The sequence below is a fragment of the Pygoscelis adeliae genome, unplaced genomic scaffold, assembly GCF_000699105.1.
Source record: "Pygoscelis adeliae isolate BGI_AS28 unplaced genomic scaffold, ASM69910v1 Scaffold485, whole genome shotgun sequence".
Lineage (NCBI taxonomy): Eukaryota > Metazoa > Chordata > Aves > Sphenisciformes > Spheniscidae > Pygoscelis > Pygoscelis adeliae.
This window is the reverse complement of record NW_008824803.1, coordinates 893,022-920,122: the sequence shown is the minus strand read 5'-3', so window position 1 is coordinate 920,122 and position 27,101 is coordinate 893,022. Positions and strand designations below refer to the sequence as shown.

General features: G+C 40.5%; 2 protein-coding genes across 3 annotated transcripts in view; one reads left to right on the top strand and one right to left on the bottom strand.

Moving 5' to 3' along the window:
- The window catches only part of STAG1 (stromal antigen 1), a 162,779-nt gene extending 158,596 nt beyond the window's left edge, over nt 1–4,183 (top strand). For both annotated transcript variants that reach the window (XM_009323998.1, XM_009323997.1), the window contains 2 exons: nt 1,723–1,803; nt 1,899–4,183. In XM_009323998.1, the coding sequence (XP_009322273.1) occupies nt 1,723–1,803; nt 1,899–1,922 (105 nt within the window). In that variant the 3' untranslated portion in view covers nt 1,923–4,183. The remainder of the gene's footprint in view (nt 1–1,722; nt 1,804–1,898) is intronic.
- A 3,018-nt stretch (nt 4,184–7,201) lies between these two features.
- The window catches only part of PCCB (propionyl CoA carboxylase, beta polypeptide), a 28,072-nt gene continuing 8,172 nt past the window's right edge, over nt 7,202–27,101 (bottom strand). The window contains exons 5-14 of the mRNA XM_009323996.1: nt 26,285–26,395; nt 25,841–25,949; nt 24,787–24,907; nt 20,706–20,787; nt 18,138–18,261; nt 13,489–13,596; nt 10,230–10,330; nt 8,896–8,994; nt 8,574–8,667; nt 7,202–7,476 (exon numbers count right to left, since the gene is read on the bottom strand). Of these exons, the coding sequence (XP_009322271.1) occupies nt 7,355–7,476; nt 8,574–8,667; nt 8,896–8,994; nt 10,230–10,330; nt 13,489–13,596; nt 18,138–18,261; nt 20,706–20,787; nt 24,787–24,907; nt 25,841–25,949; nt 26,285–26,395 (1,071 nt within the window). The 3' untranslated portion in view covers nt 7,202–7,354. The remainder of the gene's footprint in view (nt 7,477–8,573; nt 8,668–8,895; nt 8,995–10,229; nt 10,331–13,488; nt 13,597–18,137; nt 18,262–20,705; nt 20,788–24,786; nt 24,908–25,840; nt 25,950–26,284; nt 26,396–27,101) is intronic.

Genomic DNA, 27,101 nt, shown 5'->3' with positions numbered 1-27,101 from the left:
AATAGATGGAAGATAATTTAAAAGGAATTTTAGAAGCACCAACAAAAAATTCCAAAATTTTGAGCCTGATTTCCTGTTGTCTAAACATTAAAGAGCAGAAATGATCTGAATACTCCCTAGAACCTACAACTGCAGACTCAGGCCCAATTGATTTTTTTTTCATAGAAAGGCAAGGAACGTTGGTTAGCACTTTTCCTCTCCAATATTCTGGACTCAGGCAGTAGCAAGTGCCTGAAGCACCATCATGCTACCTGGGACTTGTCAACCTGTGAGAATCAGGTTATGACTTATGGTGTATCAGGTGTATCGGTGCAGCCGTCTTAGATGAGTGCTAAAGATGTAGCTGATCTGACTCACCATGCAGCCAGCCAAGGGCAGGAGGAGTGCTGGTGGGGGATAGAGGTAAGACCAGCTCACCCCATCTGACTGAATATTACACGAAGCTGCCTGCTTGGCCTCAGGAAGTAGAAGTGGACTCTCTAAAATCCAGTAACAATGTTTGATTCCGGTTGTTAGCTGGCATTACGAAGAGTTTGGAAACGATATCATCCAAAGGTATTCTAGGTGTGCCTTCCCTATGCCATTGTCACAGCCATCACTAACTCTTCTGCTGACACGGCTCTTTATGCAGCCAAATTGTGGTCAAACTGATACAGCCAAATTGTTTCTCTTTTTCTGTTTCCTGGTTTGTTTGATTTCTGGGAGGTGGGGTAGATAGGGGATCCTTAATCAAGGTCTGGTTACCTTGCAGACATACACATCCATGCAAAGCTGCTTCGTAAAGGAACAGGCAGTAGTGGGTGATACCTTACACTGTAATTGCTCCCAAACAGGTCATATCATCAGATGGCAACCTCAGGTCCTTTCATGGTAATGTACTGACTACAGGCAGGATTGTAGAGGTTATAACCTTACTAGCCTCTCCGTTTGGAATGAATACTTTCCTTGTAAAATGGGAAAAAGGATTAGTTTGCATTATACAATACACTTCACCGTTTGGATGCTTTCCTGTTTCTCCTTCCATATCCAAACAGTAAGGCATAGGTTACTTTAGGACTGGTCTATAATGTCTTGGAAAGAAAATTTAGGCAATAATTCAGTTGCTGCTGCTGAATACTGAGGTTATTACTAGCATTCAAATGATTATCAAGTAAGTAGAATCTCTCTCTTACTGGTAATCCAAGGCAAGGAAATGAAGGAATTGATCAAGCCAGTGAAGCTCACATTTACTCTTACGTTCCTAGGGAAGGACAACACAAAGGGTTTAATCCTCAGAAATATTATGAAATCTTAAGTACTTTTTTTTCTAAATCCATTTTTTGAGCATGTCAGAGCTGAAGTTTCACCATAAACTTAAAAGCATGAAGACACTTAAAAGACAGTTTTTATGCAGTCTGGCCTACAGTCCTAATACAAGAACATCGTTAAGTCAACAAGAGCCTTAAGCAAGTCCTCAGCTATCAGCACAGACTTAAAATGACTTTAGAATCCATCAGCTTTTACCCCATTCCTTAAATAAAACATGAATTTAAGAAGTACTCTCCTATGTCGGGGCCTACATTTGTATCAGAGCTTTTATGAAAATCCATGCAAAGCTGCTTTGTAAAGGAACAGGTAACCATGTTCATACCCATTAGCTGTAGAGCCATATGAATCCTTTATTCCCAGGTAACTAATGTGAGATTCTAAAATGGCTGACTGCTTTTTTTTTTTTTTTTTTAGCCACCTTCAAGAAACCGGCGAGAACGGGCTGAACTGAGGCCAGACTTCTTTGACTCCGCAGCTATCATTGAAGATGATTCAGTAAGGCTTTACTAGTATTGTTTGCTGTTTATCTGAGGTTCTTTTTGATTATCATTGCACCTAGTTAATTACTCTCTTTTAAATCATTTTTCTAGGGATTTGGAATGCCTATGTTCTGAAGTCTGGTGAAGACATTTTACAAATTTGGAACTCTATTGTTTAGAGCTAGAGGCCTATATACTGTGATAGCTTGTATGAAAACCACATTTTTGATGTGATACGGTTTGATTTTTAACCAAATGATTGAGGTCAATCCCTTTTTGTAGTGACAGAAAGAAGAGGAACTTCTTAATGACACAAAGGAATGTTGGCCAATCCAGTCACCTCAGAAGGGCTGACCTAAAAAATCATTTGTATCCCTGTTCTTGACTGTCCTAATACAGATTTTTTTTTTTTTCCTGGATGAGGAGGAAGTTTTAAATTGTTAAGACAGCTGTCGAAATAAACACTGTTCTACATATGTTTTCTGAAAACAACATTGAGTGAAAACAGAACTTTTTAACTTTATTTTTCTGCTGTACAATTTAAAACAGTTTTAACATTTGCCTTTTTATGTTTTAAAAGCTAGCCATTTTTATTAAACCTATGCCTATCAGCCATTGACTAGCAATGATGCTATAAGCAGGTCATTCTGGCTACAGAAAAGTGTTTTTGAACACACTGGATTTGATTAACATTATGGTACGCTTATATCCTCTCATAGGCATTGAGAAGAACACTCTTATAGAAGAGCTTAGAATTCTAATGACGTGCATCTCTGCCAAAAAATTTCAGATTCTGATATGATAAACCCAGATTTTATACTCTTGAGAAGATTTATTTTTATTTATAATGGGACATAAAGTAAGAGATGTCCATGAAGCCACTTTTCCAACAGATGCTGTGTAACGTTCATTTTATATAGCACATGGGGACACAAAAACAGTAAATTTTCTATTGGTACTTGCTCTGTGCATTTTTAGCAACTTATACCAGCAAATAAAGTATTCTCAGTAAAACACACAAATGGTTCTCAAGTAATCACTTTGCTGTTTTTACTACCTACTTCAAGCCCTGCCAACCCAAGGTACATAAACAGCAACTTTCCTATTAAAAAAAAATAATTCAAGGGTGGGGGAAAGGAATCACTTTAGCATACTAAAAGCAATTTTAACTGTACCATAAAAAAAAGTCTACTTTCCATGCCGTAAATACCCTTTTGCGCTATTTTTGTAAATTAATTTTGCCAGTTAGAAGTACTGTATGTGCTGCATAGAAATTTGTGCTTAGATGGTGAAGTTCTTAAGCTTACAATGGAATACAGCTACATTTTCAGTGTTAACTGTGCATATTAAGAGTAATTCTTTGGGAAAAAAAATATGATTTTTCAAAAAAGTTAAAAACATCAAAAAAAAAACCAACCCCAAAACCCCAAAACATTCTCAGCAAATTCATTGTAATAAGAGATTTTTCAATGTCTCCGATAATTTGGAATTTCATTATGCTTCAATTTTATGACTCTGCCTAGTAGCTGCTACTTAGTTAAAACTGGCCTGATATCAGAGGTGCTGGCCATCCACAACTTGCACTGACTCTAGTATCTCTAAGAATCAGCCCCAAAATGTTAATCTTCCTTTCTGCATTCTAATATTAGCATTTGAAATACAAAGCAGATTGACCCACTTGGAGCACAGCAGTTTTAGAGGTGCTTTTTTTAGCAACTGCAAAATAACCATGGAGCTTTTTTCTGTTACGAGCTTATTGAAAAACAAAACAACATTAATGTCCAGTGCTTACTTGCTGGGAGGGAAAAGAATCTAATTTTAAAAACAAACCAGCATTTCACTCAGCTGAGGTTTGTTTCTTACAACATGTGCAGTTCTCAGACACGGTTGCCAAAAATGTTTGACTAGGTAATTCAGCCATTCCTCAGATGTCGGTTGGGTAATGTATAAAACCTGAGAAGTAGCTGGAACTTTATAAAATAACGTTACCTCCCTTCCTCTTCTGTCCACCCCAAAAGTAACAGGGGTGGACATGCAGGAATGGCTGCATTAAATTGTCATCACAATAATTCTGTGAGCATAGTAGCATAATAAATGCTGCCTGGTTTGAGTCATAGTCTCAGACAAACCTTGTGCTTCACAGTCTTCTGTGTGGAAAACTGATTCCTAATTTAACATTGTAGAATACTGTATAACAAACATTTATTATCACGGTACCTGCAATGGGTTTCCAGTTCAGTTTGCAGTCAATAGGTTTTTGTATTATGAGTGTCTCCTTGATTGGTTTTGCTAGTAATTCTGTAAATTGTACATTTACAATATGAGGTTTTTTTTCCTTTTGTACAATTTAAAACTGATGCTTCACCTTTCATTTAATAAACTATTCAAAATCATGAGTATGATGAGCACCCTCTTCACTATAACTTTCTTTTAAATGCTCGTTTGGACCATCACATCTTGTCATCCCATTTATTAGTAGCCAAAGGAAATACTGAAAGGTAATTCTCACATAGTCCAGGCTTTACAACCAGGTTCCATACAACTACCTTACCCATTCAGCCTCAGAGCAAAGGAAAACTGTCTGGCCTTTTTTTTTTTTTCCTTCTTCCCTCCAGCATGGTGTGTTTTTGGTTCATCCTGGGGGGGTTTGTTGTGAGATTGCTGTAAATCTGGTAAGTCATCACACAGGTTGGGAGAGTTGCATTGTTAAAACTTAAAATTTTTTGAACTGTCACAAATTTTGAGAAAAATTTCACTCTCTGCCCTGTACGGCTGAAGTTAACTGGGAAGAAACGTGAAGTGGTAAAGGCTCGGAAGGTCTAACAACCAGCTGGGCTAAATGAAGTTTTACAGATTCCTGAAACGAAATGTCCTCTTGTTACTCCCATGTCTCAGAGAGGAAGGTGCTATTTTTGTCCAACCCATGAAATGGTTTCATCTCTGTAGTGCTAAAGAAAACTGACTTACTTATCATCTGGCCCACTTCCTAAAGAAAAATCATCTGAGTCAGAAAAAGTAACAAGATGCAGCAGGTGAGGAACAGGGATAGGATTCAAGGTCTGAACTGCACTCTAGGACTACGCCTGAGACAGAGCCCCAGCACTACATCTCCAACTGCTTTTAAGTTACGCTCAACTCCCAATGCACTGTGGAACACAGTAAGTAACTTGTCATGCTTCTAAGTTCAACGGCTGCTCTCTGTTGAAAGGATTTTATTTTATTGTTTCTGCAGGTGACTGGAATTCAAGAGAATCTTGGAGTAGTGTGGCCAGAGCAGCTTTCTAGTGCGTTTCCAAAGTGTTGTGCTGGTCAAGCAGCTGACTGCTTGGAAATCGAGAGGATTTAAAAGCCAAAGTCTTGTGCTGGCAAGGGATAGAAGAGAGGACGAAGTCTATAGAACTAATGAGGTCAGGAAACAATTAAGAAAGTGTCCTGGTTTCGGCAGGGATAGAGTTAATTTCCTTCCTAGTAGCTGGTACAGTGCTGTGTTTTGGATTTAGGATGAGAACAATGTTGATAACACACCGATGTTTTAGTTGTTGCTAGGTAGTGCTTACACTAGCCAAGGACTTTTCAGCTTCCCATGCTCTACTGACTGAGAAGGCTGGGGGACTGGCTGGGCATCGGTCGGCGGGTGGTGAGCAATTGCATTGTGCATCACTTGCTTTGTGTATTATTATTATTATCATCATATTATTATCATTTTATTTCAATTATTAAACTGTTTTTATCTCAACCCACGAGTTTTTCTCACTTGTGCTTTTCCAATTCTCTCCCCCATCCCACCGGGGGGGGGGAGTGAGCGAGCGGCTGCGTGGTGCTTAGTTGCTGACCGAGGTTAACCACGACAGAAAGGTGGTACTTTTTTCTTTGTGACAATGATGATTGGCTTTCTCATTTGGTGTCTCCTCCCGACTCTGCAAGCTGAGAAACTATGCGTATCGCTTCACTTAAAACAGCTTTTGCCTCTAAACTTGGGACAGCCACCACCCACTCTCAGCTGCTAATTACCTTTGAAAAATCCTCTTGGTCCTTACAAATTCTGACTACACCTTTTCTTACAATTAACTAAGAACTCACTTCATGGCAATGACCCACAGCATAATGACATTTCAGTTTACCTTCCCTTGTAGTTGCAGCCAGCTCTGTTCCCTGGGGCAGTATGTACAGGCCACCTGCTCAGTGTTTCTGCTGAGATACAACCAGGTACACTCATGCAGCTAGCTTAAATGTGTTTGCAGCCAGGATAGACAGTGTATCTATAACCTTGAATGCATTGCCTCTAGCCATCACAAAAATCTGTGGAGCTTGAAGGCTTGAAATGCTCCTTCTGTACTGTGTTTTCAGGTGATTTTTAGTTGTTGCCTTTTGGTTTTTGTTTGGGTTTTTTTGACCCCCCCAGGTACAGGCTCCAAGCTCCATGGCTGTACTCACTAGGGCACTGGCTGCACCCACCTGGGAAGAGATGCTACCTGGAAAGTCGCCATCTTATCTTTCTTCCACTTCAGGCATGTGCTTGGGGAGTGAACAGAAGCAGCTGCAGTGTTGCAGGTATGGTAGTTCTTAATATAGTGCCACTAATTACTGAGGTTACTTACAACAGACAGGTCATTACAGGACTTCACGTGCTTGGCAGCTGTTTGCAGTAGTGCTAAACACGATGGTAGCCATTACTCACTACCTTCTGGGGCTGTAGTTAAAATGCAGCTTCTAATGAGCAGAGTGAGCATAGAGCCCAGGGCTGATCAGTAGTCACATCTACTGCAGTGGTTCCTTGCAAGTCTGGCAAATATTCATAGAAAAAATTAGGCTGGAAGGGGCCTCTGGAGGTCTCTATTTCAACCCTCTGCTGAGGGAGAAAAGCCCCCCACGCTCAGGGAGAAGAACTTTTATGTCCCACCAGAATTGTCCTTTTTCCAATTTGGGCGCATTGTCTCTTGTCCTTCAAGAGGAGGCTGGCTCCATCTCCTCTATCCCACCTGTGCCCACAGCCTGGAGGTCATTGATACCAACCTGAGACCCAGTGTTGCATGTAAAAGTTGCAACTCAGGACAGTAGCAGAGGAACAGAATGGATTAGTCTGAGATCAGCAAAGCCTGGATTCCAGTGCACTGAAATCCAAGCTCAGGATTTTTCTCTCCCTGAGTCTGTGGTGCAGGAAGTAGAGTCGGACTCCAAAGGTGGACCCAGGGGTTAGACTTGAACTCCACAGGGGTCTGACTTCTCAGCAGTGAGAGGTCGCTGCAGCTCTGCCTGTCTGAGCCACCTCCAGGGCCTACGGAATGAAGGAGCCAAGGGAGCATTTGACCTCAAGCAATTAGTAACAGCTCACCTGCAGCAGGCATTGCAGGTTGTGTTGATTATTAACCCATCAAAAAGGCTTTATAGAGATGAACTCATAAGACCCCAAACTAAATGAGATATGTAATATGATTTATTGATGGTCATTAGCAAAATCAAAATGAAAAGAAATATTTCTGTTGCAAAGTAGAGCTCCACTTAAACAGAGAGCATTTGTGTTCAGAATACTGCCATGTCTTCCAGCATGGCCAAGCCCCTCCTCACACTCACAGTGGGATATTAGCATGTTTCTTCCAGGGATTGGACTGTGTTTTACTAGCCAGGACATCTAGGTCGTGGCAGATGCGCATGCGGGTGGTCGAAGGTTGGATGATATCATCAACAAACCCTGTTTAAAAAAAAAAAACAAACCACACACATGAAGTGTTTGCCTCTCAGCCTTCTAAATCTAGGTTGTAATGTAAATTAGCAAAATCAAAACAATATTTGGAATAAACAGTTGACAAGTTACAAATTAACTTAAGAAAATAATTTAAAATAACCTGAAAAGGAAATATTCTTGTGTCAATAGTTTTTAAATTAGAAACATTTGCTGCTTTTAACTTTTGCAAAAAGTTAGCAAGCCAAAAAATGTTAAGGAGGGGGCTTTACTCACTGAGTACTGCACCCGTTACTGCAAAGTTTTAGACATACCATCTCCTTCCATCTACTACTATTAGTATGATGTAAAGGTTCAGAAGTGTTGATTAGAAGAGACATCCCTGGACTTTGCATGTGCAGGCATCTGGGTTTTTTTCTGGCTCAAACAGCAGTAATAGTCTACTGCAAAACCAGAGGGAGCCATAAAGTACATATTGGCTGTGGTGGAAAACAGCTTGGTTAAGTCTTCCCAGCTGTGTGGCACTATTAACAGGATTTAAATGAAGTACAAAACCGATCAACAGGGTAAGCTCTCCCCGTTTCCAGTTATGCTGGCTGACTCCAGAGTCTACAGAACTGCCTTGGAGAGCACAGTTAATGCTTCAAAGCTATAAGTAAAATTCAGAAGTAAAAACAGTGGGAAAATTTACTCCAAAGCGTCCTGGGGAACATCACTGAACTGAACTAGACTCTGACCCTTTCTTAAGGATGGTCTGCATCTAGGACTGTCAAATAGATGGCCAAAGCACCTGTACTTTTAAGGAAAAGGCTGAGTTTTGAGATGATTTCTAGTATCTACAAAATTGAAAATACGTTCTTCAGTGCCGTCCCCACATCTCACCAGTCTCTTTCCGTCTGAAGATGTGTTCTGTGTCTAGATGTGTTCTTCCTTCACATGCACAAGCTATGGTTAAACATCACGTAACCATATCACTTTCTGACTTGGATACAAATGTCTTGCCTAAATAACTTATTCATTAGCAAAAAATTTACTCAATAGCTACAAATTTATCTATGTACGATGGCAAACTCAAACAGGGGACACAATGTGCAAGATAACCATACCTCTCATGGCTGCGGGAAAGGGGTTTGCAAACTTATCCACATACTCTGCCTCTGCATCTGCCTCTTTTCCTCTGAAAATGATCTGGACAGCACCCTAGAAAGATAAAGCCTACAGGTCAGTGACAGTAATTCAGCCCATACAGAGGAAAGCTGTCTGCTTTACCAGCCCCTTCCCCCCCCGCCCCCCAGTATAAAAGCGTGCATTCAGGTAAGCTCCTTCAGGGAAAATACCAGTTGTCTTTGTCTTGCTAGGCCGCCTCTGTGCCACAATAAAGGCGTTGATGGCTGCTGCACACCAGTGTGAGAGGCAGCCTGGATTTACCTTTGCACCCATCACTGCCACCTCTGCAGTAGGCCAGGCATAATTTGCATCTCCTCTTAAATGCTTTGAACTCATCACATCATAGGCACCCCCATAGGCCTGGAACAAAACCCAAGGGATTAATTAGTGTGACGTGACCTCACAGCAGCAATAGCCTACATTCCTCTTGCAGCTTTTACTATTCCAAAGACAAGCAAGTGGGGCTAAACTTTACCTGAAAGAGAGCATGAGCGTCTCCATTTTGCTACAACAGTCTCCTAAGACTAGACGTCTCTTCAACTAGAACCACAAAAGAGCAAGGAAGGGGGCTGTTGGTAACTAAGACCACTCTTGATGGCAGATAAAGAGGAATCTGCATATACCTGGAACACCAGGCCTCAACCTACACCCTGCACATGGGCGCAAACAAACCAGTCGACATGGGCGCAAACAAACCAGTCGGCATGGTACTGGAATTTCCTGGCCAGGGAATGCAGGACTCTGACTCTGCAGCGCTCCACTCTGGTACTGGAAGTGGTCCAGACAGCAGTGATGAACAGATACTGCAGAGCAAACTGCAGTAGAGTCTGTTTGAAGGCATTACTGAAATCTACAGCAAGGCTGCAAGCTTGGGAAGTAAAGGACGGCAATATTCAGAAGAATCAGAGAAGGCAAAGGAACAGAAAGAGGGAAAGTTCTTTTTTCTTTTTTGCCGTGATAAGTCAAAAGCCTATCAGAAAAAACAAGCAGGAGGGGCAGACCAGCAAGGAAAAAAAAAAGCTAAGCCTTTTAGGACCCAGAAGGTCCCCGGAGCTTATGGCAGCATGCTGTCAGGTACCTCATAGAAAAAGAGAAGGGAAGAAAATCAAGTAGACTGTAGCAGAAGTGTATAGAAGAAGAGAAGCCACACGAGCGTTAAATCTGCAGACACAGCAGAAGAAAGATACAGCCGGCACTGGTTTTGGAAAAGGAGACAAGAATGGCAAGAATAGAGACAGAAAATCACAAGGATTTGCTGTGTGCAGACAGATGGCATGTCCTCAGTGAGACAAGCTGGGTGACAGAGGACAAATACTTGACTGAAGGCACTCCAGGGAGAAAGCAAAGAGCAGAAACATGCGATTTCAGAGGAGGGCAGAGACAAGAGGAACGAAGGAACTGAGGTAATAGTCTGAGAATAGAAGAAATGGCCTCTTGTAACCTGACATGAAGAGGTGTCACCAGACGGGACAAACGGAGATGTGACAACAATAGAAAGCAGAAGTGGGACAGATGGACAAAGTTTCGCATAACTAAAATTGCTACTAGTGAAAACAGGAACTCCAAAAGAACACCATGGAATTGTGCCAACTTACCTTTCTGGTGATGATAGTAATTTTAGGCACAGTTGCTTCTGCAAAGGCAAACAGTAGTTTTGCACCATGACGTATGATTCCACCATACTCCTGTGCTGTACCTACAAATGACAAACACTTTTTTTCACTCCAGGGAACTCACAAAAAACCCATATGGAGTTTGGCAATTGTCATCATCCATTACCGGCAGCAAACCTAACAACAACCAGAGCCATGTTAATATCCAGGAGAAGGTAATATCCAGGTGATGTTCTCCAAGACGCTGAGCAACTCTACGAAAAAATCTCTCGCCAAAAGCAGCACATATTTGTATGTAAGGTCACAGAACCATAACGCTCACCAGATGGTATCTTACTAGGACCAAAATACAGTTACATCATTTTCAAGACTCCAAATGTGACTAGCAGTGAAAAAACACAACCCACATTCACTTCCCCACAAGCTCACTCTTCCAACCCCCCCCTTTTTTCTACACTACACTGAAAGGCAGCTTGGCTACCATACCAAAGACCTATTCTAGTCTTCCTTCGAGCAAGCCCAAGATGATGGACCTTAAAAGACAGAGCATGAATTCCTCTAGGATTCTCACAGCAGGTGCTTCTGGAGAATGGTCATATGCAGCAGATAAGAATGCAAGTCATCCATTTTATAGGATGTTCAACACAGTTCTGTCCCAAACACAAGCCTACATGACTTGACTTGGAAACGGCAATCCCATGTACTTTATTTCTAGGATTTCTGACCACTGGGTATAACTCTACAATTACTTTTGAGCAGTTTATCCACCTATTGCCTTTTGCTTTCAGCACCTGAGATAACCTCTTAGAGTACTTTGGGATCTTTTTAATGGATGTAAAAAAAAAAAGTAAGATTTTAAGTAAAAATTCTTTTGTGAGGTTTTTTTTAAATAACTTACTTGATAGTCTGTTTGGCGGCTTGACTTTAATGCTTCCTCTCAAGTGTAATTTGAGTGTCTAGTAATTCATGCCTACACTTACAAATGTCTCTTCTCAACTGCAATTTCACTTTTGGTTCTTGTATTTCTCTCCAGCCAGTGGGACTTGTCAAGCCTGCAGAACCTTCCCAGCAGCAGAAATCAGAACAGCCACATCTTCTTATCCCAAGCAGCAGTCTGAACACAGCTGGGACGCTCAACCCACCCAGAAGCTGGGAAGCACTTGCAGACCCTATAGTCTAGTCACAGCCTTAGCTTCTAATTCACACTTAGAACAGAGTAGCCGGTCACTCAAAATGCCTCATGCGTAAGCTCAATTCAACTGTTTCTTGAACTATTTACACTGTCATCCATGGCCAATTAACATAAACTCTTTTCTGGCCATAGATTCAGTCCCAAACTTGTTCTAAATATGTGTTTTTATCTAGCTACAGGATATGAATGCCTTAAATGTCATCTCTGTGCACACCTATTACATTGGGGGCTATTTAAAGTGTTCGGGTCACTAACACTGTGATGTTTTGTACACCTCTGTGAGTCGGTGCGACAGATTCTTTCTTCTTCTCTACTGAACAGGGAAATTAGGTGATCAACACCCTCAGAATTTATTACTTAATCTAAAATTTCTAATGCTAATGTACTAGTCTTGTCAAACTCCTTAAAATACAACAGTTTAGGATCACTATCAAGCCTCAGCTCTCCTCTCTTTACTGTTCTCTTATCTTCCATTTATCTACTTTTAAACCAACATTCTATTATGCAGTATTAAGTTACTACTTTTCATTGGCTGTATGGAAGAGCTTTGTTCTTGAATTCTCAGCAACTGTCCAAATCTAGATTGCTGTAGTGGCCCCTGAAGTGAACTAAGCTGCTGCTTGGTCCACCTCAGATGAGGAAGGTGTGTCTACAGCAGGAGAGAGAGGGCAAAAGGGAAGAGGAAGGTTCTGTTAAGCCTTCTGTATTGCCTTATTGTTAAAACATGCAAAATATGTTGTATTAAAATAACAACCGGAATGTTAACTAGTGACATTTTGATGCTTTGGTATCTGTAGAGGCCTTGAGGTAAACCTTGGTTTATACAAGTTTTAACCTTCTATTCAATTGTATGAAAGACTTAGCATGTTTATCAGTATAACTTTTATATTCCTCTCACAATCTGTTTTCTAATAGGTCATTTTAACATTAACTGCTCATATAGCCTGTGCTGTCAAATCTTGGACCTTTCCTTACTGATTTACCCAAAGCTTCTAAATCATGGGCATTTTCATCTGAAAAAAGTGCCTTGGAGCATGAAAGAACCTAAGCTTTCAAAGATACAGCGAGGGGGTTTGTGTATAACTGAATCAATGGCAACCAAGGACATACTCCCCCAAACCACCCTTCCTTTTACACATTTGGGCATTAAGTACAGCAGATGAAGCTGGCGGATGAGGTAGACAGTTTCTCTTCCCACAGCAAAGCTTGGATAGCAACAGGGGCCCGTATTAGTTCAGTAACTCCAGTGCTGAGCAGATGTTGTTGGAATGCATCTTCACAGTGCCCTCAACTGCCACCCCTAGCACTGCTTCGACCGGTGGCCTCCCTGCCCACAGGAGAATCGGGAGTGCTGCGTGACCACAAAATCCTGTCCAGAGGACTAAGAAACTGTGTTGGACTGATTTCCACTGCCTCTCAGGAAGGTACAGGCTCTGCAGGGCCTTCTGCTACCACACTATCCAGCATATAGGCATATAAATAAAACAGCTGAGCCTTTAAAGGGACATGGAGTCTCACTGTAATAAAGAAAATAGTGTAACTTCCATACCATTTATGACAAGGGCAGCATCTCCAGGGAATGCATTTTTTTTTTTCTTGGACAGGCCACAGTCAACAGCTTTGCAATTGTGCTGCAATTCCAGACAGTAGGACATAGCTTTCCAGAGCACGATATACCCACGCTCAGCCCTGGCAAACTGGTCATCCCAGTGTCTCTATCAGACTGCTAAATGCTTCAGCATTAACTTACTGCATGAACTGGCCCCCTCCTCAGTGAAGCCCAGCAAAGCTTTGTGATCTCAGAACACACTGATGGCAGTATTAGTGGCAATTACTTACTGCATTTTTCTGGAATTTCTTGCATATTTCAATATCCGTTTGTGATGGGTACTGTACTTTGATTACAGAGTTTCTGTCCCAAAAAGTGGCATTTTAAAACCTGGCTTATTTAAGTCTACTACATTAAAGGTCGTCTCATAGAGTTTTTAAAAGGGGTTTTTAACACCACCACCCCCCTGCAGCTAGCTGAAATATAATGGCAAGGCATACCTGGCAAAAATCCAGGAACATCCACAAAAGTAATCAGAGGTATGTTGAAAGCATCGCAGAAACGAACAAAGCGGGCTCCTTTCACAGAAGAATTTATGTCTAAGCACCCTAAAGTGAAGAAAACAGGGTAAGGTGTTAACCGTTCCAATGATCTGCTAATGGCAGTGATTCAAGGCAACGTCAAAATCAGGCTCTATTTTAGCTGTATTGTCATCTTTAAAACAAAACAAATCAAAAGCTTATCTGTAGATAATGTGGAGATCATCTGCCGTAAAGTTTTGCTGGTTTAGAACTAAGACTAGAGTACAAGCTACATTCAACAGGCACTCATTTCATTTTTCTGACCACTGTGCACAGAAGCTTTCTATCACCAAAAGTAGCAGTTTAAGTTATATTCTTGTAATTTAAAGTATTTTTCTGTAATTTTCTCTTTGCTGGTATTCTTTCAGATCAGTCATATTGAAAGGCTAGAGTTTTCTCCATTTAAAAAAAAAATTTTAAAAAAAGTCCACTAATATTTTGAGAAAGATCAGCATTTTTTGTAAACATGTTACCGTAAATCGGCAGATGAAGAACTCCCTAAGACTCAATTTTGGAGTTTTAGAAAGCAGGCATTCCTTATTTTGGTGCCGGGTACAAGGTGGAATTTCCACAAATCAAGCACACCTATGGCTAGATCACCATTACATTTATACACAAAAATTGTAAGGTAGTACACTCCCAGTTACAATGATTGGTTAGTGATTTACATATAATTATAATATCGGTTATGTCATTCTCTTCTGTTACTACGCTTGCGCAGGGGAAGGGTCTTCACCTGGGCAAGGGTCGTCTTGACCTGTGGGTGTGTTTTTTAGTATTATAATGAAGACCGTTCACTTCAGGACACCTTAAAAGTAGGTTCTGTTGCCAAGTTGGCCAGCTAGATATCTACCTTGCCAGGTTGTCAAATAACTCATCCCATAAACAACAGAACCTAAAGGCTCTGGTTATGGTCTAGAGAGTCCAGAGAATAGGGAATAGGGACTTCAAGCAACACAGCCTCAAATAATAAGTAACACAGCAACCTATACATAACGCTACCATAGGGGCTAACTTATTAGAATCAAAATGTTCTTATAGTTGATTATTTCATAACCTAAAGATTCAGTAAAACTTAAGATCATCTTCAACAAACATGCTGCAAAGTATTCATGTTCTGTTTCAGTGCCATTTAGAATTATAGTATGTGCTATTACATTAAACCTAAACACATTTTGTATAAGAGCATCTATCGGAAACATTAAAAATGCTTGTTAAAATCGAGAATATCAAACGAAGACTAAAGTAATATTAAAACCTGCTGACTGTCTAGTGTCTTGATAGTCATATCTTTTAAAGATTATCAAAAGAACAGAAAATCATACTGGGTCATCTGATTTTCCCAAACAAAAAGGCACAAACCTTAAAAACAAGGAGCGAAACAGAAAGTCCTGATTAGTGAAAGTGACTTCAGAAATTACCTAGTTAGGAGAGAAACCAAAATCCCTCGACAGTTAAAAACGTAAGGACGATCTTGGCTATAGCTACATGTTGTACCTTCATATCTAAATTATTTGAGGTCAAGAGCCCCACACTTGTGTGTCTAAAAGCTTTGCATTTTTCTAGCTATAGCAAAAAAAAAAAAAAGTTACCTCACCCTACAGAAGAGTTTTAGGTGTTTTAATGCTGTGGCAAGTAAGTATGTAGTTTCCATATTATGCTTAACCCGCTTAATTGCAGGCTGCTGCCAAACAGGTCTCGTACCCACCCTGCTTATGTGCTCCTACCACTCCTCTTGTGCTGGATACAGCAATCGTTTAGTTACCTGTGAGCAAGATCACCTTGTTGATCCACTAAAGAAATTAACTGTTTTTCAGTTAGTTTTAACATGTCACAGCTGCATTACAATGAGATTCAAGACAAAGAAAGTGGTAGAAAAACATAGTGAGAATGAGTGGAGGACCATACAAAACGTAAGCAGTTAATCTCATAAGCCAGACAGCCTTAAAAAGCGTGCAAAAAAAAGACGAAACAGAGAGGAGGCACAAACACTGTTAAAAGCTCGTACAGCTAACTCTAACCTGATGCTACTTTGGGTTGGTTGCCCACTATCCCAACAGTTCGTCCATTCATCCTGGCAAATCCAACAACAATGTTTCTGGCATAGGAAGGCATGATCTCGAAGAATTCCCTTTCATCAGCAATCTGCAGGGGTGAGAGTCAGGCAGAGCCCTTATGAGGTCATATATGTGTATTTATATACACAGACAAACACAAAATCAGTTATGTTAGTATCAGAACTCTTAAAACATTTCAGAATTTGCAGAATTAAGGAAGAAAAGAAACCTTTTAATCTTCTCTGCAACCTTCATTCCAGGAAGTAACTAGTGCTGCACTTACTTATTATCAGAACTGCCACTTAAGCATTTCATCAGAGAACATCTTTATGCCATTTCCTCTGTAGTGAGCCTTTTTTTCTAGCTTATAACAAATTAAAACTTCAAATCAGATGTTAAGGACTTCTTTCTCACAACTTAATTATTGGCAGACTGCACTTTTAAAGAACAATTTCCAGTGATAAAAAGCAAAGAGTACTTTACGGAGCTCAGAAACTCTCCATGACACGTTTATATATACTCTCTTTCTTTGGAAGTTCAGAGCGCTTCTTTGGAAGTTAGCAGAGACCAATATAGCACGCGTTGCGGCGTGCATCTCCCCCAAAGTCACTGACAGTGCACACGATAGAGAACGGAGAAACAAACGCTTGTATCTGCACTGGAGGAATACAGGCACTACATCAAACACATCTACCTGGAACCACGAACCCCTGGTAGCTGTGCTGCTCTCTGGGGCTGAGGTTCCAGTGTGTACTCTGCAAAGTGACATCCTCTGGTGTGTAACGCAGTATCAAAACTCACAAGTTCAAAAAAGATCATAATTATAAGTGGAGCAGTAGCGACACCTATACATGGCTGCCTAGTGTTTTCTACTAGAATTCCTTGTTTTCAACTGTTTATGACAACTTTGCCTATACAGACTGCAGTTTGCCAGTCATTTCTGAGACGGAGGCAAATGAAAAGTTGTGGAAAATCTAAGTATTATTAAAGTAGGTTTATTTCCTTCCTTAATACTTCTGAAAGTCTGTGGGAGGAATTTTTTTTTTCTCCTAACTCATTTAGCTTTTTTTTTTTTTAAATGCCACCTTTTAACTTGGAACAGGTAGTACTAAAATTCAGAATGGAAGAATCCAGAGATTAAAAACATCCTGAGCTTGCTTCCTCCACTAAAATGAGCCTAACGCAGCCAGCCGCAAACTGAAATGTGTTAGCTGAATGAGCATGCGGGGAGAGACAGTCAAATAAAATAGCAGAAGGGATAATCTGTAAAGGTCCTACAAACACAGCTGAACTCCCCACACACGCACACCATTTGTGTATGCTGCCTGTGAAGTGGAGTTACTCAGCTTCATCATCCACCTCAGAACCCTGGGTCATTTAGTATTGGAGTTTCCAAACTTCTGAGTAATGTTCTTGTAATGACTTGTAATTAAAAAAATATATTTTTGTACCATCCACGTCCGTAACTGTCTCTTAGAATAAATAGAGAAGGGTAAATCTTTGAATGTATGTAGTTTATCATCTTTTATGAAAAAGCAATAGAATTCAAGACCATTGCAACAAGGTGCAGGGAGGGGGGCAAGTGATAGAACTCAAAGCAGGGGGTTGTTTTGAGCCCAGTGAAGTAGAGTTACTCAGCTTCATCATCCACCTCAGAACCCTGGGTCATCTGCCACTCAACATCTGGGTAGTAGAAGCAGCAGCTGGAAATTTTAATATTCAAAATTCAGACTCTCAGGGTGCTCTGCAGGGGGCTGTAACAGTTTCATGTGATAAAACTTCTTTTACAACCATGTTCTCTGCCCAAGCATTTATCACGTAGTAAGTTGTTACAACTGGAGAAGTGAAGTACTCAAAGTTAGGCAAGAGAATTATCAGCATTGCCTATGCTGCTTTAATAAAATCTCCATTATTTATATATTGTGATACTGGCTTTCAGGGTTTTTAAAAAATAGTAAGATGCTTTCTTCCCCGCCACCCTCCCAGGAGATCTGCCTCACTTAATGAAACTCTAGTACTGGAGTTTCCAAACTTCTGAGTGCTTGACTTGTAATTAAAAAAATATATTTTTGTACCATCCACGTCCGTAACTGTCTCTTAGAATAAATAGAGAAGGGTAAATCTTTGAATGCACTCTATGTAGTTTATCATCTTTTATGAAAAAGCAATAGAATTCAAGACCATTGCAACAAGGTGCAGGGAGGGGTGTGCTCCTACCACTCCTCTTGTGCTGGATACAGCAATCGTTTAGTTACCTGTGAGCAAGATCACCTTGTTGATCCACTAAAGAAATTAACTGTTTTTCAGTTAGTTTTAACATGTCACAGCTGCATTACAATGAGATTCAAGACAAAGAAAGTGGTAGAAAAACATAGTGAGAATGAGTGGAGGACCATACAAAACGTAAGCAGTTAATCTCATAAGCCAGACAGCCTTAAAAAGCGTGCAAAAAAAAGACGAAACAGAGAGGAGGCACAAACACTGTTAAAAGCTCGTACAGCTAACTCTAACCTGATGCTACTTTGGGTTGGTTGCCCACTATCCCAACAGTTCGTCCATTCATCCTGGCAAATCCAACAACAATGTTTCTGGCATAGGAAGGCATGATCTCGAAGAATTCCCTTTCATCAGCAATCTGCAGGGGTGAGAGTCAGGCAGAGCCCTTATGAGGTCATATATGTGTATTTATATACACAGACAAACACAAAATCAGTTATGTTAGTATCAGAACTCTTAAAACATTTCAGAATTTGCAGAATTAAGGAAGAAAAGAAACCTTTTAATCTTCTCTGCAACCTTCATTCCAGGAAGTAACTAGTGCTGCACTTACTTATTATCAGAACTGCCACTTAAGCATTTCATCAGAGAACATCTTTATGCCATTTCCTCTGTAGTGAGCCTTTTTTTCTAGCTTATAACAAATTAAAACTTCAAATCAGATGTTAAGGACTTCTTTCTCACAACTTAATTATTGGCAGACTGCACTTTTAAAGAACAATTTCCAGTGATAAAAAGCAAAGAGTACTTTATGGAGCTCAGAAACTCTCCATGACACGTTTATATATACTCTCTTTCTTTGGAAGTTCAGAGCGCTTCTTTGGAAGTTAGCAGAGACCAATATAGCACGCGTTGCGGCGTGCATCTCCCCCAAAGTCACTGACAGTGCACACGATAGAGAACGGAGAAACAAACGCTTGTATCTGCACTGGAGGAATACAGGCACTACATCAAACACATCTACCTGGAACCACGAACCCCTGGTAGCTGTGCTGCTCTCTGGGGCTGAGGTTCCAGTGTGTACTCTGCAAAGTGACATCCTCTGGTGTGTAACGCAGTATCAAAACTCACAAGTTCAAAAAAGATCATAATTATAAGTGGAGCAGTAGCGACACCTATACATGGCTGCCTAGTGTTTTCTACTAGAATTCCTTGTTTTCAACTGTTTATGACAACTTTGCCTATACAGACTGCAGTTTGCCAGTCATTTCTGAGACGGAGGCAAATGAAAAGTTGTGGAAAATCTAAGTATTATTAAAGTAGGTTTATTTCCTTCCTTAATACTTCTGAAAGTCTGTGGGAGGAATTTTTTTTTTCTCCTAACTCATTTAGCTTTTTTTTTTAAATGCCACCTTTTAACTTGGAACAGGTAGTACTAAAATTCAGAATGGAAGAATCCAGAGATTAAAAACATCCTGAGCTTGCTTCCTCCACTAAAATGAGCCTAACGCAGCCAGCCGCAAACTGAAATGTGTTAGCTGAATGAGCATGCGGGGAGAGACAGTCAAATAAAATAGCAGAAGGGATAATCTGTAAAGGTCCTACAAACACAGCTGAACTCCCCACACACGCACACCATTTGTGTATGCTGCCTGTGAAGTGGAGTTACTCAGCTTCATCATCCACCTCAGAACCCTGGGTCATTTAGTATTGGAGTTTCCAAACTTCTGAGTAATGTTCTTGTAATGACTTGTAATTAAAAAAATATATTTTTGTACCATCCACGTCCGTAACTGTCTCTTAGAATAAATAGAGAAGGGTAAATCTTTGAATGTATGTAGTTTATCATCTTTTATGAAAAAGCAATAGAATTCAAGACCATTGCAACAAGGTGCAGGGAGGGGGGCAAGTGATAGAACTCAAAGCAGGGGGTTGTTTTGAGCCCAGTGAAGTAGAGTTACTCAGCTTCATCATCCACCTCAGAACCCTGGGTCATCTGCCACTCAACATCTGGGTAGTAGAAGCAGCAGCTGGAAATTTTAATATTCAAAATTCAGACTCTCAGGGTGCTCTGCAGGGGGCTGTAACAGTTTCATGTGATAAAACTTCTTTTACAACCATGTTCTCTGCCCAAGCATTTATCACGTAGTAAGTTGTTACAACTGGAGAAGTGAAGTACTCAAAGTTAGGCAAGAGAATTATCAGCATTGCCTATGCTGCTTTAATAAAATCTCCATTATTTATATATTGTGATACTGGCTTTCAGGGTTTTTAAAAAATAGTAAGATGCTTTCTTCCCTGCCACCCTCCCAGGAGATCTGCCTCACTTAATGAAACTCTAGTACTGGAGTTTCCAAACTTCTGAGTGCTTGACTTGTAATTAAAAAAATATATTTTTGTACCGTCCACGTCCGTAACTGTCTCTTAGAATAAATAGAGAAGGGTAAATCTTTGAATGCACTCTATGTAGTTTATCATCTTTTATGAAAAAACAATAGAATTCAAGACCATTGCAACAAGGTGCAGGGAGGGGGGCAAGTGATAGAACTCAAAGCAGGGGGTTGTTTTGAGCCCAGAGAGAAAAACTGAATTACAGCATCTTTCGTCTGTACAGTTATGCATGCAGCATAAGAAGACGCATCCTGAAAACAAATCTTAGGATTCCTTTCATCCACTAAAATCTTTTCTTCTACAGTTTTTGTTGTCCCTTCATTCATGGCTACCGCACAGGTAAAAATAGTAACTTGTGAAGACTAAAAAAATGTATCTTCAGTGCCATTCTATCTGTTTCTTTCAATTATTTACACACAGAACATAATATATCCTTATTAATCTCAAGAATGCTCACACGAGCAGACTTACGGAGTGTATGATATCCAGCATGTCGTAGGCTTTAGTAGATTCAATTGGGACAACTGTGTCCAGCTCAGGAACCGAACGGTCACTGCAGAAAGTAAGTAAGCGTGAGCAACAATATTTACAGATCAGATGAATACCAAGACAAACAACTTGGGCAAACAATTCCACCTCTCTGAGACTTGATGGAAACTGCTTCTCAAGTATGGGGAAGAAAAACAGGCCTCTTCACCTCAGCCAGTTGTGCCTCAGGCCGCTGAGCCCTCATGCACCGGGAGGACAAAAGCCTGACCGACCTCTTCCTGAAGGAGACATCTCTTATATAGGCACCTCTGCTTATGAAACCGTCTCCTGGAAATACTATTTCTCCTCTTTGACTAGAAGAGCCTAATATTACACATGCTGAGCATCACAGCGGGGAACTCGAGAGGCAGGCAAATGCTACAAATGGCAGTCTGCAGGGGGCACTGGAGGCATGCTGGACACTGCGTTTGGGCACAAATTGGCAACGTGGAAAAGGAGTTGGTAGAACAAGCGTCAAGCGGCAGAAGCAGACGAAGCAGAAGAGCCTGCTCCAGTCCTTAGAGCTGGACAGCCAAAATGGTTTCTCCCAACGGCAGAGCAAGGTTTCCTGTCATATACTGTGCACACAAAGTTTAGGAGCTGCACATTTACAGCTCTGATCCTTTCCCTGCCCACGCTTGCACTTGTGGTTTAGAATACACTTAGCCATAGGAAACCTTTCCGTACTTATTTCCCCTGCCACCAAACAAGCAGAGATTCATGGGTGGGGAAAACACATCCACTCTCACCTTCTTCAGTTTAATGGCTGTGTTTAAACAATCTTTAGTGTTACTCCGCTTAACTCAACAGTGATGCACTTCACGTGGAGCTTTACGTTTAACAAAAAAGCTGCCTCCCTGTTAGCAGCTGACACTATCAGTTACCCCCATCTTTGACCACATTAGCTTCATTAAGGACCTACAAATGTTAGCATTCACTGGGTCTTTGGATTCATTCACAGTCCCGGTGGGGGGTGTCAATTTTTATGAGTCACCACTGAGAAGACTTCAGGGAGTATTATATGTGTGCTAGTCCACAAAAATACTGATCTGTATTTGTTTAGTGCTAGTCCATAAAAATACTGATCTGTAAATGGTGTTTCTGTGGAGTTCTTATTGAATTACTCTTTTAACAATGCCATGATTTAGTACATTTAAAACAAGACAACACAAGGCTCTAGACCCCCGATTTAAAACTGAAGGAAGTGATCTGCAGTTTGTCAAAATCAGGCAAAAACTAATAATGCAAGCCCCAGGGCTGTCTCTGTGCTCCCTCACATAGACAGGACTGGAGAGGCACAACTCCTTGCCGAGAGAGTAAGAGATACATCTATTAATAGAATAAAACTGACAGCAACACTTCAAGTATTTTTTCCACATGATTAAGAGAATGCATGCAAATACTTCCATAAAATGATATAATGAAACCTTAATCTGATTAAAGCAACCAGTTTTAACATACTGAACCCCAAGCTACAAAAGACCATACAACTTTTTCTTGTCCATAGAGTAGATATGAATGTGCTCTTAAGTTCTGTCCATTACCTGCGGGTAACCCAAAGGATAAGGAAAGTGGGAAAATGAAGTTACTGCTCCCCTAAATTCACAGTGCTGTAGAGTACTGAGGGAAATTATAACGGCATTAAAATGAATAACCACCATCAAAACGAAGACATTACCCAGGATATCACAAGTTTCAAAATCTCCTTCAAATCATTACAGATAAAGGACCTCTGGAGCTTGCGAGCAGAGTCACTGGACTTACAAGGTAGAGAACTGTGTTTCTTACAGATCCCGCTTATCGGGAAGGAACTGCTGCTCATCATCAAAGCAGTCATCTGAAGCCTGCGACAGCTTGAGACACTCTCACCCAGATCAATATTGGGTTTCACTCAATACAAAAGGGAAACCGTACTCGGTTACCAAGAATTGGTAATAACCAAATTTCTGGAGGACAGAAATTTGTATGCACACTTCAGGCTTTAGAGGAAACGAAATTTGTTTATAGTCAAAGACACATAAAGGTAAAATCACCCCCTACAATATACCAAATGCAATGAACTAGACACCCTTCAAAGGGAGGGGGCATATTCACCATTAGTCAACTTGGTACTATAAGGAACCTTCTAACTCTTTAGAACCCAGGCCACTGACATCAAAAACTCCAACCAACAGAAACTTCAGCAACCGAGACTGACATTGTTCAACACCACAAAGAACCTACCCACCTAGAGAAAAAAACAAACAAACAAAACAAAACAAAAAAACCCCACCAGCTTCCGGACTTAACAATGAAGACAAAAGTACATTACATTTAATTTGCGTTATTCCTGGCAATTTTTTGTGGTGTGAAAATGATGCAATGAGAAATAATTTACTCTAGAGGAATGGGCTTTGACTGGAGCAGTGGTAAGGATCAAACACATCAATTCAAAGCAAAAGGAGTCTATTAAGACGTCAATATGTCCAGATGAAATATTACCAATGTAAGCATTAAGACCACAAATGGGAGAAATACTGGAGATGCTGCTATAAAAACAGGCAAATTTAACAAACAGATCTGTCTTCACATGTACAAAGACTACTAAATTGAAGTTCTTAGTACAAATTATTGAGCATTTATTATACTGTGATCCTCCAATAACGTATCTGGCGCTGCATGAGATTGTCTCCCTTAAGAAAATAAAGAACTAATCTCTCATACCTTAATAGCTACAATGTAACTGACAGCTTCTCACAAGAAAATAAACTGCCTATTATGAGATACATTGATGAAAAAGAACAGACTGTTGTTCCTATAATGAAATTAAAATATCACATTCAAGTCTAGAGAGGGTAATTATCCCAGTACAACTTGTTGAATGCTTAGAAAGTACATGACAACCTCAGAGATAATCCTCCAAATTTACTAATAGAAGATATTTGCTTTGGTTTGTCACTATCAAACCAGAACAGTCTTCAAGTTTATTAAACTCCTGAAGATCAACATCTTAGAAAAAATTAGGACCAGTAACTAATTGACCTGTCTGACCATTCTCTAAAAGCAATTGGCAAATTTATTTCTCTAATAGTGAACAATGTATTTCAGGTACCAGAGCAGTGATTTGTAAAATTGATGCAAAAAAACCTCCCCAGACAAATTGTTTCAAAGACATTGCAAAGAACAGTGAAGCATGAAGAGAAGATAACCTTCCCAACTCACATGTCAAAATCTTCACGCGTGTAAGAACCACAAGACACAGATCACACACATCTGTGGAACTGAAAGGAACAAATTCAGGAGCAGCTCCCATACAGGAGGGGGCGACAACCTCTTACGGGTTCCCTACAGAAAGGGCTGAACTGGGGGTGCAACTGGATCTCAGGTCAAAATGCTTTTACTCCACTGACATTCTCCAACTTTAACACTACCAGCAAGGCTGTCTACTCAAACAGCCCGGTGCTGGCTCTCTGGCTGCCCCTCTATCTCTTGGAAAAATTCTCTGATAAAAATCCAGACAGTCGCCGTTTCTCCCCTCTTGAAATGACTCAAGTCCTTCCTTTGTTATGTTGCCAACTACACAATGAGCCTGATGATAGACAAGTACCTAATACATAAAACCTTCTGCCTCCTCTGCCTCCTTGTTGCTTCCCCACCTCTAACCTTAATGAGCAGAACTTACCCAACAGACCCATAACTGACAAAGCAGGGCAAGTTCTCCCCACTTTTGTTCACTGTGCTATCTTCTGCCTCATTTGCTTGTTTCAAGGGACTGTGACATCTGTACAGAGATTACTTTTCCCCATATTCTGGACACAGCCCGCATAACATTGCTTTCAGAAAATAAAAAAAAAATTACATCTATCAGTGAGCACATATGTATGCACACATCATGTTGAAACACTTCCCATATTCACACCCCACAATGCAGAATTATCAGCCAAGATCCCAGGCACAAAACACTCATTTCTTTACACTCCTTGAGCCAGAGAAGCAATGAAATTCGGTGGACAGAGACCACAGATCTCAGCCAGTCTCCTCCTACCTGGGATCATGGCATTCACAGACTGGAGCTGGATCACGGTTGCTAAGAGGTAAATAATTAAAGAACTCTCGGAGATTAAGTAAAGCATCTATATCGTTCTCAAAGGCTCTGTGTGCGACTCCTGGAAAGAAACAGTTAAGCTGTTATTGAAATAATTTTGCAAGGTTTCATTTTCAAGTATGTACCAATAAAGATACAAAGAAGTAACAGCAAGAATTTTTAAACCTGAGCTATTGACAATCACAAGTTTTAAGCCACCAAAATTGACCAGCTAAAAATATCTAGAAAATGCGTGGCTGTACCAGACTTCCTCCTTAACAGGTCTGGATTGTTGATCTCATATTTAAAATAATGTAAACTGGTTTCTCAGCTGTCACCGACCTAGCTGGATCCCAGTCTTCTGGAATTCAATCCAGGTTACTGTGCTGCACTCAAGCTTTGGACTACAAGTTCTTCTATAAATGCTGGATCTGAGCAGCATCTATGTTTGTGGTTTTGGTTCATCACCAGGTCAGATAGAATTTGAGATCCCACAGTCATTTTAAGCCTCAAGAAGATTCATGAGTCACCAAGTCTTCCCAGAGGGAAAAGAAAAAAGCACTTAATCTCACATTGCCACTCAGTTTATAGTTAAGAAGTTCAATCGGTTATGTTAGTAAGCAAACAAGGGATTGTTAAGAATCTTTCAACCCCTGCAAATTTCTGGACAACAAACAGAAAAACCCACACCACCCCAAGCCTGCTTTGCTAAGCCCTGCCCTCCGACAACCTTCCCACTTCTACAATCTTTTGTGGATTTGCCACTTTCTCTTCCAAATCCCAGAACTCTCCCACACTCCCACTTTTCCTATTTTGTTTTCCATTACTGAAAAGGATCAACAAGAGAGCCCTATACAGAGTAGATCCTGTGCTTAAGTAGAGTTTTATCACTCAGACTCAAGTGACACCCACAAATACTAAAATCTGTATTAGACAATCAACTGTTTAGCTAGAACAATTATGTCATTTACTTTGAAGAGTGACTAGTAGGTTAAGTAAACTACCCAGCTCTCACCAGATACAGCAGTGTGCGTCTTCGCACCCCCAAGCTGCTCTTGGGTGACATCTTCATTGGTAACAGACTTAACTACATCCGGGCCAGTGATGAATAGATAGGATGTATCCTGGGGGAGGGAAAAAAGCAAAAACACACAGTAAATGCTAGACCCAAGCTGCAAAAGCACCTAAGGAAAAGCCACAGTCTCTAGAGACTTTCCCCAAAATAAGAAAACAGTAGAACATAGGGCCAAATTTCTTAAAAATCCTTAATGCATTTTATTAAAAATCCACAGAAAATGCAATTATTCACAAGTTATTTAGGAAAGTTTTTCTTGACTTTGCATGAAAAACAAGCTTGATCCGAAGTAGGGGACCATCTCAAAAAAACCCCCTTCATGTGGGGTCAGTTTGTGTCTGATCAATGTTACCAGCAGCAGATCAGGACATACTCCACCCTTACCTTCACCATGAATGTGAAATCGGTTAAAGCAGGCGAATACACAGCTCCACCAGCACAAGGACCCATAATGAGGGAGATCTGTGGAACTACCCCAGAACACAGAACGTTTCTCTGCAATAGAACAGACAGACATCTAGTTTTACCAAAAGAAGTGCATCTTTAAGTCTGTGCACAGATTCTGCATGAATTCACCATCACAAACAGAAGAGGACAGCTTGCTTTATTTACTGGGAGACAAATATCTGGACAGAATGTCTTGATGCAAATAGAACCAAAATAATTTTGTTGCTACTGTTTTGCTTCTTTCTGTTCCCATACATTTGATTTCATGTACCATGCAATGACTGCAAAGGAAGATGGAATGTGCGACCTCAACAGATGCTGCAGCGGCAAAAACTTCACTGAGCCTGGAGTGGTGAGAAGTGCATGTACCTGAAATTTGAACATATAGGTATGCTATTGCTCAGAGGTAGAAGTAAGCTTTACTAACCAGCTGTGGCAGAAATTCTTTTAAAATCAGATTCCTGCACTGGCTTGAGTTTTACACAATGGTGAATTACTGCTGTCCACCAATATGGATGGCATGTTGTCCAAAAAAATGTTTACATTGCTCATTGCTCAACTGGATTACAATTGACTTCTGCAGCTGCTCAACTGCATCATCCCAGATCGCACTAACCCAAAAGACTGTTAGCATCTAACTTGTCATCTCACCTGTTCGCACTCCTACTGAAAGCACAATCATGTTTATGTTTTGTGCACTTACTTTAAAACTGTGTGTTTTGTAGGTATATAAAATGATGTCATTTCGGGGGGG